A 14,409-nucleotide genomic window follows, 5' to 3' on the forward strand; every position below is an offset into this window, starting at 1 on the left:
TGCTTCCTGTATTCTACTAATATTATTTGCCCACTGCTCTTTACGAGGCGGTGTGCGACTATCTTCTCCACTATTTCGAATATCGCTGCTTTCAGCTTTGCTGATATTACTACGGATATTACCGGTATTATTGTTACGGTTACCGTAACTCGGTTTTCCACTGTTCTTACTGCTTGGCCGCGGCGGGCTGGCCGCCGCTGCCGCGTACGATTTTGGTTGGACTTGTGCAGTTCGCACATTGACTACATCGGCATCTCTATCCTGTTTGCGTCGGACATTCCCGACTGGAATAACGTATTTTTCCGGATTATTAGATGACAAATACCGTAATATCTCGAGAAATCTCTCGGGAGTATCAGGTCGCATGACTTCCATTTTATCATGGAGTTTCTCATGGGACTTTAGTCCACGCATTAGGAATGATACGAACTGTTCGGGTGTGCCATTAAACCCAGCGCGATCGCGCAAAGTCATCATGGCCTGGTAGTAACTTTCCAGAGTTTCCTGGCCAGGTCGGTAGTTACGATTTGTTAGCTCTGCTTACGCGTTAACTGATCGCTTTGAATCGCCAAATCTGGCGATTAACTGCTGTTTCCATTCACGATATGTTGTGGGTGCCGCGTTAGAGGTGATCAACCCATTGTACCATACAATGGCTTCATCCTTTAGGCAATACGCCAGCTCCGTAATTTTCCTCTCGTCGGTAGTCCACCGATTTGCGGTGGCTGCGTGATCAAATTTTATTATAAAACTATCGATGTCTTCTTTGCTACCATTGTAGCTGGGACGCGGTACGGGCTGTCGCATCACTTCAGCCAAGTCCGATTTCCTAACAGGGCTTACTGTCCTACTTTGTCCGATGCCTGCTCGCTGAATCTCTTCCCGCAAAATACTGCGGATAAACTGCTGTTTGTCAGCACTCGGCATTTCCCGGGAACCACTCTCGTTCATTGCCGAGGGTGTATGTTGTGTCCGAGACAATTGCGTCTCTTCGGTATTTACGGCGTATGCTCTACTGAGCGGTCGCTCGCCGTATTCTACGGCTTCTGGATTCATCTGTCGATCGTACAGCGTTCGATAATCTTTTGCTAGAGAATTGAATTTCCCAATTAGGGATTTATGTTCGGTCTGGCTCTCGTGCAGCATAGACTGCACGTTCTTCAGATCCGTCATTTGATTAAAGTTGTTAGTCTTTAATCGCTGGTTCTCCTGCCACACTTGATCAAGCATGGTGTCTTTCTCAGTTAATTGCTGATTCATATCGGAATTTCTAGCACGTGCTTCGTCTACTTTTGCTTTTAATTCGGCAATTGCCGCATCCCTTTCACCTATTACAGCCCGCAAGCCCAATACAATTTTCTCCATATTTTTAAAGGAGCTGTGGGCGTGCTGGTACTGGTTTTTGTGGTGTTGGACTTCGTCCTCAGCTACTTCTAGCTTCCTCTGCAGATCTTTAATCACTACCCGGTTTGCCGAAATTGTTTCGGTCGCTTGTTTCAATTCCACAATAGTGGAACCTGTTGTCGGCTTAGCCGCAGAGTTTAACAATTCGTTTAAATTAGCGGTATATGATTGCGTCTTACGCAATGTACTCGGTATCACTGTCACGGGTTCCTCTTCTTCTTCCGTCGTTGCGGATTTATTCAACTCGCTTTCGCTTACTTGAGAAAACGACCCTGTTGTGGCCGTTGACTCTGTGGTACTATCAGAGCGTTCTGGTGCTGCTGCACGTTCTTCTTCCCGATTATCGGGATTAACTTGTCGGACCTTATCTGGAGTTAGCGGCCTGAAGAACAACTGATCAGGCGGCTCCATTACTGGTGTGTCAAGGAGACTATCTCCTTGATCCATTACGGTCGCTTTACGCGGTTTACGGGGTTTATCTTCCAAAACTTTGTGGGTAATTTCCACACCTGCTTCTTTTAACTGGTGTGTCTTGCTACGGGTCACTTTATCCTGTTGCGTATCCTTGCTCGTGCCAGCCTTTGCTGGATCGTCTGTTATCCCTTTGAGAACCTTACTGGCTGATTTAATCACATCTTCTACGCCTTGTTTCAGCCTGTCAATGGCTGGTTGTTTTCTAGTCGGAGAACGATGTATCGGCATTATGCCGTCTACCGCGGTGTTGCTAAATTCAAAGAATACCAAACGGTAATAATCTCCGTCAAATTCTAGACTTATCTTATGTAAAGTACAGAGCTGCTTTGCAGCTTACGGTTTGCACAGTAGGAAAATTGGCCTGGGCAGCTATGAATGGCCTGCTTCACGCAATTCTATTGAGCTGCTCTGCAGCTTTACCCACACAAAAGACGGCTATCGCTGATAAAGATCAGCTAGTTCCTTGACATAACGTTCAAATAGAATCAGGAAATCCGCTCTGTGAAGCCATCGCTCCGCTGCAAATAACCTTTAACGATTGTTCCCTCAATAAATTATTAATAGTTTCGGATGGAACATCGTTCCTTTTCACAAAAGGATATCGTCCAGGTAGACTGTAACAATATCTGTTACAATAACTTTCACTACTCTACCATCTATCACAATGGCCAAGACTTTCTTCATTTTAATCGCAAATTAACTGCACGGTGTTCAATTATTCGAAAACAATCGTTTTCTTCCTTCCTTGTTTTCTCAAAATAGCTATATCTATTCTCTGGACAGAAATAATCCGTCTGTTTGGGAATTAATCCTGTGAACTCTAAATTCTAGGCTTAATGCCTACCACTTTGGTACGCTATCCGCGGTTCTTCTCCTTGCTGGCGGCCGCGTGCCTTCCGAACCAGCGACGCTCCTTGCTTCTGAACTGGGGGAGTTCTTCCGCTGCTGGTTGTTCTTTGCTGGCTATCGCTGGTGAACCGAGGTCTCCACTGAAGGAAGGGAAACTTCTGTGTCACGGCGTGGTCAGTGTAACGAGTGCAAAACTGAGGGAATGACAGGGATCTTATGGCATCTCCACCATCTCGGAGAAGCGCTCACGCTGTATAGAGAAAACACAACGAAACCACAACTCCTCGAAAGATAACTTTATTTCTTTGAAATAAAGACTAGAAAAATGGCATCATAAACAAATCTCAAGGGAAAAAGGGCATGAAATCATGAGGAAGCTAGGAAACGATGTTAACGGTTCCTAGGCTGGCACTCGAATGGCAAACACACGATTTCTCGTGTGTGCAGAATGGCAAAAATGGCAAGCCGATGGTGTGGTGAGGCATATGTGCCAATATCCTGTGCTCTATGCACGGCACTCTGACATATGTACCCGTGTTTTGTCAAATGCATATGGCAAATAATAATAAACGAAAGTGGCTTTAGTCTCTGACGGAGTATCTAAAACACTGAATCTCATAACGTGTTATCAATTTCGTCTCTGTTAATTTTGTACTGTTTGTTATGTTATTCCCGAAATAATTGGCATTAATTCCTCTGGGGGATCCTGTCGCGATCGACATACAAAACATACAAAGTCTGGCCAGTCGGCAAAAGAACGTTCTTTTAATGGCCGTGAATTTAATTTGCTGGACTTCGTTGGCTCTCATTGGTTTAGTTTAGTGTATTCATGGAGCAGACAAACCCTCCAGGCACTCACGAGTCTGGTCAGTAGTGATTTCACAGTCCAACAACAAAGAAAAGTTTACAGAAAATGTTTTTGGCTTTGAGCATAGGCAGGTAGGTCAGAAGACTCAGATCAAAGCCACAGCAAATCAAATCGGTACAACGTCCGGATCCCATTACTTTATGAAACAAATCTATTGAAACCTTTATCCCTCACTGCCAGGTCGTGTTTCCAATCCACAGTTTTGCCGCAGGTACAATAAGGCGTTCTTTCCGGCGGAAGTCAGACCTCGCGCTGATGTCCGTGAACGGGACGAGATCACACTTGCATGATGGAACATCAAAACTGTGGCGGCTGCGGATCTTATACATACAGCCGCACTGCTTCCTTCTGGCGCCATCGCTCGACTGTTTATTGCAACGGCAGGCAGGTAACCCATTAATAACTAGGATCTATTCTAGCGTGGGAGTTTAAACCTGGCTGGGATTATGCTCTACGGCTCGTACAGCTGCGGTGTTACCGCACCGTATCATCGGTGACTGTCCGTAGGGCGGCGTTCTGTCACTGCATCAGCTTCTGCTCTAAATAATAAAAACGGCAGCACCGGCACTAGGGAATCAAGATAATAAAATTAACAGTATCTCTGCTGGAAATACAGCGTATCTTACCTGCAGCATATATTGGGTATTCTTCTCATTTATGTTAACTGGCTGCTTGAATAAAATATCGTTTTATGAGCGGACGGAGTTTTGTAAGATGTACAGATAACAGATACGTTGTGCTCTTGTCGGCTATCGGAATTCCGAAGCGTTCACTTCACAGCAGGCCATTCCGTAGCACAAAGTGTCAAACAAAATACAGTATGCCAATCACTTCCGGCGCGCAAACTACCAACCGCCTCGGTGCGGAAGCTTTAAGCGATACAGGCAGTAGCCGTAAAACTGCAGGATGCACCTATACCAGTCATAATGAGTCATTTCAAAAATCATGTACCACTTGCTTTCCACTAAAATTATGGTCATAAATCATAACTCCTATTCAAAATAAGAAAGCAAGTGATTCTATGTACAAAGCTTTATATCACACCATGTTATTTAATGAATTTATAGTTCTTACATCCAGGTTGGCTGAAATAAAAGCGCCCGATTTAATTTTTCTAATTTAACGCCTGGGCCATTTGAGCAGAATCGGCGGACCATAGACGCCAACGTTTTCTTTCCTGTTTTTTTCTACGTACAAACGTACTTGGATTATATCGCACTTGCAGGTTTGTACGTGTAACAGTATTTAAAGGCATTTTGTAAATTTTATAGTTTATAGCTGAAATGTTTAACGGGTTACTTCTGAATTAAAATCGTGTAGTTAAGCGCAGTACTTCTGTAACTTTAAAATTCAGTCTATTAAGCCTCATGAACTACTTATAAAGAGCTGAGTTCCCTTTTTATATGATCACATATACTTGGCGTTGTACATAACATTAGCATGTTAATGATGTTATTAAAACCGTGTGGAGGTCGCGTATAAGAATTTGTAAAACCGGGTCTCTTCTCATTGTGTGCTACACCATGGTAGAAACTATCACATTGTCTTACGCATATAAGTGCTGTTGCGTAAGACGTTCTGCATCGTCCTATGGTGCTTCCGGACGCCAAATATATATTCAGGAATTATACGGAATGATTTGAGATTATCTAGTATTTCCAGTGCGACGGTATTGATGAATTCACGAGTAACAGTAATTCAAAAGTTATGACTATCATGCTTTCATGCAAAATTATTAAAATTCAGATACGGTGTTCTATGAAGTCTTTGTAAGAAAGTGAAAAGGACCAACGTAAGCAAAAGCCAGTTCTAAAAAACATAAAATTTGAAAAGTCCGTGTTTTCTTGCAATTTTGACTTCATTTTTAATATCCTTTAAAAAGAAGCTGTCTCACAAGACAAGCGAGAATCCATTGCTTTTAGTACTTATGCAAACGAGATCTAAACGGTTAACATGATCTCGCAATGTAGTACGATGTACGACAATGTATAATCGCCCTACAAGCCCCATGTAGAGAGATCCTGCTGCAGATAGCCTGAATATTGTCAGTTGAATAGCGGTCGAGGCACAAAATTTTTAACGCTGTCCTATTTTCACTCATTCGACCCAATTTTCTTTAATTACGGTTATTACTGGAAATGGAACAAGGGCATTCATTAGAATGAAATGGATCAATAACGCATAGTTACTGTATTTGATCCAACTGTCCGTAGCAGCGCGTCCGGTACATGTAGGCTTGAAGCGCGAGGTTCCACAGACTGTTCGGAATGTTTACTGTATCACATCTTGTAGAGGGTCAACGCATGCTTCTGGGATGACGTCCTGTCAGGATGGATACAGCCGCACTGGGTTACTGTTTTCCATGCAGCATCCGTGGGGTTGGTCGGGGTTCCACCCACTGCGTCGAACCTTGTCCTCGGTTACGTGGCCACCATGACGACCATCCTCCTTGCGGCGGTTCTCGGCGTCTCCCTCTGTTGCCTGGTATTTGTTAACCGCGACTGGATGTTTCCTTTTCCGGAGGACCATCTGCTGCACTGCCGTGGATTAACGGCGTTGGCCTGCTGCAAATATATTCGGATGCCCGTAAAAATTCCCGAGCGGGCTTACACAACCACCGTGATATATGCTGTGATCGTCGCCGTTGGCGCTGTGGTTCACTATGCTGCTTGGCTGTTCTTGGGCACCTTGCCGGTGGTGCTTCTAGCCTGGATGTCAGTTATACTGGCCGTAACTGTATGCGGCCCATCCGCGGTGTTCTCTGGCTGTATCCTCTTCGCTGGCATATTGATCGTTTATTGCTCCGGTCGGGTTTTGGGATTATGGATGAATGGGACTTATTATGCACTTATTAAAAGGAAAATCAGGTAGAAAGTTTATAATTTTCGGTTACCTTAACAGCTACAAACAATAACGAATTATGTCCATGCGGTAGACTATGGCTACTATGACGTTTTTCGCATTCCGGACATTTTTACAGTTCTTGTCGCGTCTGGACACCAGATGCACGATAATCTTACTTGTTTCGACATGATAAAACCTTGTCAAAAATTGCTTATAGTTGATGATTAGTGTTTTTATACAAGTTTGTACGCACTTATAAAAAGTATCAAAAGTTTCTTATGTAGAGCAACGCAGAGAATGCCGTATCTCTGCTATCAAGTAAGCGAATCCATATTGCAAAGTGTCCAGAAAGTGCAAAATGTCGAAGTATAATTAGTTGTGTGAGTTCAAAAAACGAGTATTTTACTTATTTATTGGTAAAATTTTTAAACATCAGCCAGTGCTGCATTGTAATCTGCAAATATACCAAAAATGTCCGTAGTTATAAAAGAATACGTTCATCCGTAATATTCGCAGGAAGTTGACAGATGCGAAATCTACCATAAAGCCGTTATCAATCAACCTGCCACTGGAAATGCCGTCGATCCCAGTCATCAACGAGATCCATAAAGGCGTGAAAAGCGCTATTGTAACCTATCGATCTTGTGTTTCGGATGCGCTGCCGTCTATTACAACGCCTGGCCGTTGTGTCTGCAGTTTCCCTCCGTTTGTCAGTGGAAGAGCAGCACCGGGAGCGCCAATTGGACGTACAGGTACTGGAAGGTCGTCAACACCACCGGAACTTGCAGCAGCATGGAACAGTACGTACTCGCATTTCCGAAACGAATAATTTTCTGCAAAAAAAAACGAAAGAACCTGAAGATCTGTTTGAAAAGCCGCATTCATACATAGTTACATACTTACATGCATGAGAAACATATAAGTGCGCCTATTACTTTAATAGACACCAGGCAGTAGTCATCAAACAGTCAAAAATTTAAACGCGAACACGCTACTCCACAGTCAAAATTTAACACTTAAAAACGTACATACTCGTACGGCTTTTGAAACAATCACTACAGAGTATATAGTATATCTTTGCCTACTTCCTTGCGTGTACGGTACTTCAGCAGTTAATTTTTGCTTTTATGTTCGCTTTTATTTTGATACTTCCTGCCTTTAGAAAATTAAACCTTACAATAGTGATATTTTTGCAACAGAAAAATGTGGGACAAACAGCATCGTGTGATACAGTAGCTAAAAAACAGGGAGAAAAAAGACCCGAGTGCTTCTTCTTCAGAGTTTCGACCAAGGGACCGCGATGCTGTCATACTGGGTGGATCTGCAGTCGGCGGAATAGCGCTCGATACACACTGCCAATTCCGATCTGCTAGCTAGCTTCACCCCGACGTACCCACCCGTCGTCAGCTGGATGTTCCTGGTGTGGAATGGAGCGTTGGCCGGCGCCAGTGGTGTACCATATACAGCCGTAAGGTACGCGGAAGCTATCGTCATTGGCTTGGTCGTCGTTGGACTACTAGTTCATGACGGGGTTCGTGTGTGCTACAATAAATGGCGCCGGCGTGTCCTCATCCAGTGAAGCACGGAGACTCTCAGACTAGTGACAGGTTGGTACCTTAATATCTGTAAACAAGGCTGTTCTTGGTAGACCGGGCGGCTGTTCGAATTGTCACTTCTGTCTAAATGTCACCATGACAAGCGTCCCGGCGTCGTCGAAAGATTCTACTTCGTCTCAAGGTTCGAAAGGCCTCCGGCGACATAATGTGTTGTCGCGATGCGTAACGGCCGTGTGAGTCGTGCCCGTACTAGGCAAGTAATAAGTACCTGTACAGTAATAAGTACAGTAATTTTTGCGGGCAGTTAAAGTGGAACTGCCCCAACGAAAACGAGGAATTTCGGCGCACCCCCAGATCCTTTTTTTTACAAATTTTCGGCTGCACTATATCATAGAAGAAATGAAATTAGAGTGAGCGAAAGCGAACACATATTTCCCCCTTCCGTTCATGAATACCTGTTCGCCATTCGGTACCATGAGCATTCCGTATCGGACTGGTAGATACGAAACGCGATTAATAAGATGTGGGTATCTACACGGAGATGTTGATTATTTCAGGGATGATTCGCCACCCTTGTCTGCGGAGCACACTGAGGAGACTGGCTTACTGGGCAGCGTACCATTAGATCGTGAGCCTGAATCAGTTGACGTGGAGACGGATGAGAACGTCATTGCGCCATCCGATCCTTTGCCAGAGGAGGAGCCTGGCGACCAAGTATCCCGTGAAGCTAAGAATAAACACGAAAAACCGGTGTCTGTCGAGTGCACACCGCCTATGGCTCTTACGACAAAACGCGCAAAGGCTAAAAAACCCTGTTGCCGGTGTGAAGATCTGAGCATTCTTTGGTTATTTGCTGGCCGCTCATTGTCCGCTACTTTGCTGTATGGCGTTCCCATGTTCCCTGGTGGGACTGTTCCTGCCCGAAGAACTGCAGCTACCCGGTATCCTGTTGCTGCTAACGGCGTATACTGTCTGGGTCTACCGCAAGCTGGTGATGTTTGGGTGGCAGATGTGGTGTGGTGTGCAGTTCTGTAACAAGAAACTGAAAGACCGTGGCGTTGGCTGGCGAGACGTTATTGCGGGCAACAAGCGTCTGCATCCTGTAACGGAATCATCTCCCACGAAATGATGTGGTTGATTTCCGGCTGTTGAATCTTCTGCTGATTACGTTTGCGGCATCGGGCACGATCAATATTCTCATAATACGATTCCAATTTTCCGTTTGGTAGTCTAAGCAGGGCGCAATCCGAGGGAAACCGAGAAACGGCTGAAAAAGGCGCCGATGGGGGAATCGAACCCCGGCTACGTCGTTAGATCCGCGTAGGCAGTACCACTGCACCACGGCGCAATACGTTGAAATCCTTTGAAAGATTTTGTCGCTTTACGTGAGCCGCTTCTCGCCTCACAGTAGTAAGAATATAACCCATCGATTTCTAACGATAAGATTAAGCAAATCTATTCATAATGCTATAGTTATAGTTGTGCTTGATGTTTTTGATTTACGGTTCTTTATCCATACGAAAGTTTTTACGGAGATAGGTTTATGAAAGAGTTTGTACAAGGAAATTTAAAGCATTCTACTTAGAACTGTATCCACCGACCACCGTATTTCACAGCATTTTAAATCGCATCCAAGTCTGCTGCATATGTAAAATGATTTACGTTTCAAGGAATTGTAAACAAGCAAGGATACGAGCTGCATTTGTCAGCTATTATAACTTCCCGTACATCTTCAAAATTTTTATCCGAAAATAACATCATTTCCAAGAGCAGAAAGGTTTCATGTCAGAGCAGGATGTTTCCCTTAATTTCAAGAGAAGTGACCCGGTACATATAGTTCCACAGCGGGTGTATATCTGTACACCGATGATACACGATATCTGCCCATCACGAATACATAGATGCATTCGCACGAAAGGGTATCAAGGCCCATGAACACCGTCCATCCGTGTCGCTGCCCGGGAGTGCCAACGTGCCCCGCTCCAAAACACCAGTCGGCTGGCCAGTGAAAATCCGCTTTCCGGTGTGCCCTCCACAACCGGCTGGACGAGGTTGTTATTCGCGACAACCATGCCTAACACAGCCAGGGTTAACTAGTAAGATGCTGCGTTAATATTTATTAATTATTACGATGGGGACGACAGGGCAGGACCGGTGGATTTCATCATTCCAAGGATGGTACTGAATAACCTAAGAAACATGCGTACTAATTCCAGCAGATATTTGTCTGTTATCGCATATCACAGTGGTAAGGCAAGCCGGGGTTGTATCCACGGAAATTTTAAGGATAATTTGGAATTTTAAATACTCGTAATTTGAAAGAGAACGATGATTACTTATCAGTGCTACCCGGACAAGCTGCAACGTAAACAGCTGTTCAAAACACTGGCGAATTCGAATTGTATACGCCAGGGCAACCGCAACCTGATGGCAGTTTGTGAAAACCAGCCAGCCTCCGGAAGTCGCTATTTCTGTCGCTAAGCAGATGCTCGGAAGTCAAAACAGCGATTTTAAACACTGCTCATTCAACTAATGATTTGTTAGCCAAACCGGAAATAACTAAAACGTATCGGAAAAAGTGCTCTACAAGGAAATGTTAGCTGTCAAGTGGGATTTTATTACAGCAGTGACTTATTGCTGCCAGCGCTTCGCACCATGAAATTCGGTACTGTATTGTAGCCGTACAAATGAGATCTGTAGTGAAGATGTACATCTCATTGGTGCTAGTTCAACCGGAAACATCTGAATGTGTACTTGTACGAGATGACCAGTTCTAACGTCGATTTTCTAGACTTCTGAGATTGTCTGAATGTTCTGAAATCATTCTTGCTCTTGCCCTTGCTCTTCCCCAGTGACTTTTCAGCTGATTAAAAATGTTTGTGCACTTTGAGAATCGCGCCGGTATCGGTTAAAATGTTCGCAATTGCATAACTGACTTTTGGGTAATTCGCTAACTCGTAACATCGCCGACGGTCACCGACGAACCATCAAACCTCGTTTTATCGTGGTACGGGTGGATTAACCCACTCCACTAGTGGCAGCTTAGAAGTTGCCGTTGCAGTATTATAAATTCTGTTTACTGCGCGCCTGAAGTATGGTATGCCCTGGTAGCGCTGCGCTGAGTTCTCTGTTCGTCAGACCACTCAGACAGGCAATGAGCATTGAGCAGTGTTTGCACTAGAGATGGCAACGGCTTCGCAGAGGCCGGCTAAATGGCTTTTGGCCAGCCGGCTGACGGTTTTTTCAAGCCGTAGCCGACGACAGGCCGGCTGCTTAAGCCGGCTGAGACTTCAGCCAACAGCGGCCTAGCCGGCGGCTGACTCAGCTGAAGCGGCTTGAGCGGTGGCATTGTTGTGCAACTATGGTGGAGAAAAATTGCACCACTGACTCACTTTATGCCAGATTTTTTCAGCTTGCGCCTAGTTGCAATCGCTTTCCTCTGTAGTATTCTTACATTGAATTCGGCCGTTATGGTGCCATTTGGTCTGCGGCTCTAGCCGGCTGAGGCTTCCAGCCGCGTTGCGTTAGCCGGCTAGGGCTTCTGCCGGCCGTCAGCCGGCCGTCTCTAGTTTGCACCGCCCCTATGCCGCATATTAGGGGTAGAAACACATGCTGAAATTAGAAATAGAAACTCACCAGCAGCATCGAACCGTCACATTTCCCAAAATACGAGACTTCTATCAACTAGTAGGAAATAAAATATGTAGTATTTAACAAATACCCATGAAGCGCAGTTCACTCTACAATCAAAGTTAAAAATTAATAATTTTATTTTAATTCGGCTATCGTACAAGTGCGCCGCGCCACATGCGTACGGACTGTTAAGTTAGTGTTATGGAAATATGCGACCGTTTGTTTATCCCCGCAGCCTCGCCCACCTAAGGTAAGGTGCCGCCAATCGTGCAGAAGAAACCGATCTTTTAAGTGCTGATGGCGGATATGCTGCATCACATGGTTATCATGGCCAGATTATATCCGAATTCAGTGCGACTACGAGCTGAAGTAAAGCTGTGTCTACGGAGCACTGGGTGGCGTGCTTTCTCCGTCACGGCGGTGTACTCTTGCTCTGTTCCTAAGAACCAGACAAACTGCAATTCAAAGATCCTGGTTTTCTTTCCTGATTCCTTGCACCCTGGTTAGGACTTCGTTACCGTTGGCCTTGCAACTACAGCCCTGTTCTCATCGGAAACACTGAGAAGCCAACGTACAATGGCTACCCGGAGAAGCCAACGTATATTGGCTACCCAAGCAGCGTCCAGCAGTTCCCCGAATCAACAAATGAGCAAACGGGAAGAGTGGAAAACACTAACTGTGGAAGAGCGTCTAAACCGCCTGGGTGACAGTTGCCAGAGTGTGAGGGATCGCCAGTATGAAGCAGACACGTACGTCTTGGCCCCGAAATTTGAAGCAGGCGACCCCGTGGTGGTGTGCTATGAGGGTATCTACTACAACGCAATGGTTGGCGTTGTGCTAAAGAAAGCCTGGGATTGTCCGGATCTGAAGAAGAAGGTGCCCCTGTATCGCATCAGATATCCCTCCACGAAGAAGAGCAAGACGGAGGAGGTTGCGGAGTATGATCTGATGGGGGTGACCAAGCACACCGTGCTGCATGAGCTGTTGTATGCGCACTACTGGAATAAGGGAAAACTACAGACAGGGACGACGCAGAAGAAGGATCCCGCGAATGAAATCTTTGAACTGCCAGCTGGCGTGCTGCAAGACATGCAGAAGGTATGGCACGAGCACATCCAGCGGGCTGAGCCGGGTGTCAGGAGCTTCACTGAGTGGATCGGGATGGAATAAGGTTGCACTGGCAGTACTAAGAGTACTGCACATCTGCGACTGCTGCTTTCTCACATTTCACGCCTTTTGCAGTTTATCTGCATGCCCGTTCGGAGTAAAAATTTGATTTATTTTGATGAATCAAACAAGGCAACACAAGGCAACTGGCATAATTTTTAGTCCGGTTACTTATGTAATACTGTTTTTTTGGCCCGCGCTCAAGCTCTGACTCTGACTCAGACTCTGACCGCTAAAACTCTGACTCTGACTAATCAAAGTCTGACTCTGACTGTCCAAACTCTGACTCTGACTCTGACTGAATAACCTAACCTAAGAATAACCTAAGAAACCTAAGAAAACTAAGAAACCTAAGAAACCTAAGAAACTTAAGAAACCCAAGAAACCCAAGAAACCTAAGAATAACCTAAGAATAACCTAAGAAACCTAAGAAGCCTAAGAAACCTAAGAAACCTAAGAAACCTAAGAAACCTTAGAAACCTAAGAAACCTATTAAGAAACCTAAGAAACCTTCAGAGTCAGAGTCAGACTTTGAGCGGTCAGAGTCAGACTTTGAGTAGTCAGAGTCAGAGTTTGAGTGGTCAGAATCAGAGTCAGAGTCAGAGTTGGAGTCTAGGCCTGTTTTTTTCTGTGCTGTGCTTCGCACGGTGTAATGGCATACACAGTGATACACTTAACATATCTGTAGACTTCACTTGACCGTATTTGCTGTTTTTTGGGATAAAACATTTCTGTAAAAGATTTCGGCAACGAATTTCCGGGCGCGTAGCAAACTGACTATGCGCCCGGAAACTTTCCGGGGCATAGAAGTGACCAAACTTAATATAGGAGAATATCACGGACAGGTATAAGCGCGTTTTGAAGATTGTGTTTGATTTGTGTGACAGCACAGAGTTTTAATAGAACTTTTATTCAAAATGCATAATTATGCCAGTGTGTTAGCCTGCTTAACAACGCAGAAACGATCATTTCCTTCAAGTAAACGTTTGGTAATTAAATTTCGGCTGATTATCGGTAGAAATTAAGTGCACGTAAACTTGTACCTAATTTTTCACTTCCGCAAAAGACAGATATTACCGGCAATCAAGTGACCTTAGCTGTTTATTATTTTACTGTTATTTAAGAAAAACATTATTGGTATGGCAATTTTGATGTCACGATATTGCTAATTTAGTTATATCCGCTAAAAAAAGGGGCTTTAATCGAGCATGGCTGCAGAAATACCCGTGGATGGCGTATTCCGAAAAAGATTGCGGAGCATAGGTATTGTCGATTTGATGACATTTTCGCAAAACCATCATATGCGCAGCAGCTGGGAACATTCCTAAAAAAACCGTTACGAAACTGGAAGAAAGTGCACACTGTAGACAAAACTCACTCTCACACCGACTTTCATAATGCAGCTACAACTGCAGCTCAGCAGTTTCTGTTCACCATGCATAATCCAGACAAAAACGTTTGAACCAGCTTGACAAATCTGCAAGCAAACGACGTAAAATTGCGGAAGAATGGGTAAAATCTATTTCACGTACCTTTTTGACGTGTGGAAACAAGGCATTTCTCTGCGGGGTCACGATGACAGCTGCGTAATTTGGCGGTATGTATGTGTATACC

The 14,409-nt window shown here is 44.7% G+C and overlaps 1 protein-coding gene across 1 annotated transcript; it reads left to right on the forward strand.

Annotated features, from left to right (window-relative positions):
• The first annotated feature begins 9,778 nt into the window (after positions 1 to 9,778).
• LOC129582914 (uncharacterized) lies at positions 9,779 to 13,549 on the forward strand. Its single transcript, XM_055474544.1, has 2 exons — positions 9,779 to 10,660; positions 11,864 to 13,549. The coding sequence occupies exon 2, from the start codon at positions 12,205 to 12,207 to the stop codon at positions 12,796 to 12,798; it is 594 nt and encodes a 197-aa protein (XP_055330519.1). The 5' UTR covers positions 9,779 to 10,660; positions 11,864 to 12,204; the 3' UTR covers positions 12,799 to 13,549.
• The last annotated feature ends 860 nt before the right edge of the window (positions 13,550 to 14,409 follow it).

This window comes from Paramacrobiotus metropolitanus, unplaced genomic scaffold, assembly GCF_019649055.1.
Source record: "Paramacrobiotus metropolitanus isolate TYO unplaced genomic scaffold, Prichtersi_v1.0 Parri_scaffold0000009, whole genome shotgun sequence".
Taxonomy (NCBI): domain Eukaryota; kingdom Metazoa; phylum Tardigrada; class Eutardigrada; order Parachela; family Macrobiotidae; genus Paramacrobiotus; species Paramacrobiotus metropolitanus.

Coding starts and splice junctions, on each gene's coding strand:
- LOC129582914 (XM_055474544.1), top strand. CDS start 12,205: ATGGCTACCCGGAGAAGCCAACGTATATTGGCTACCCAAGCAGCGTCC.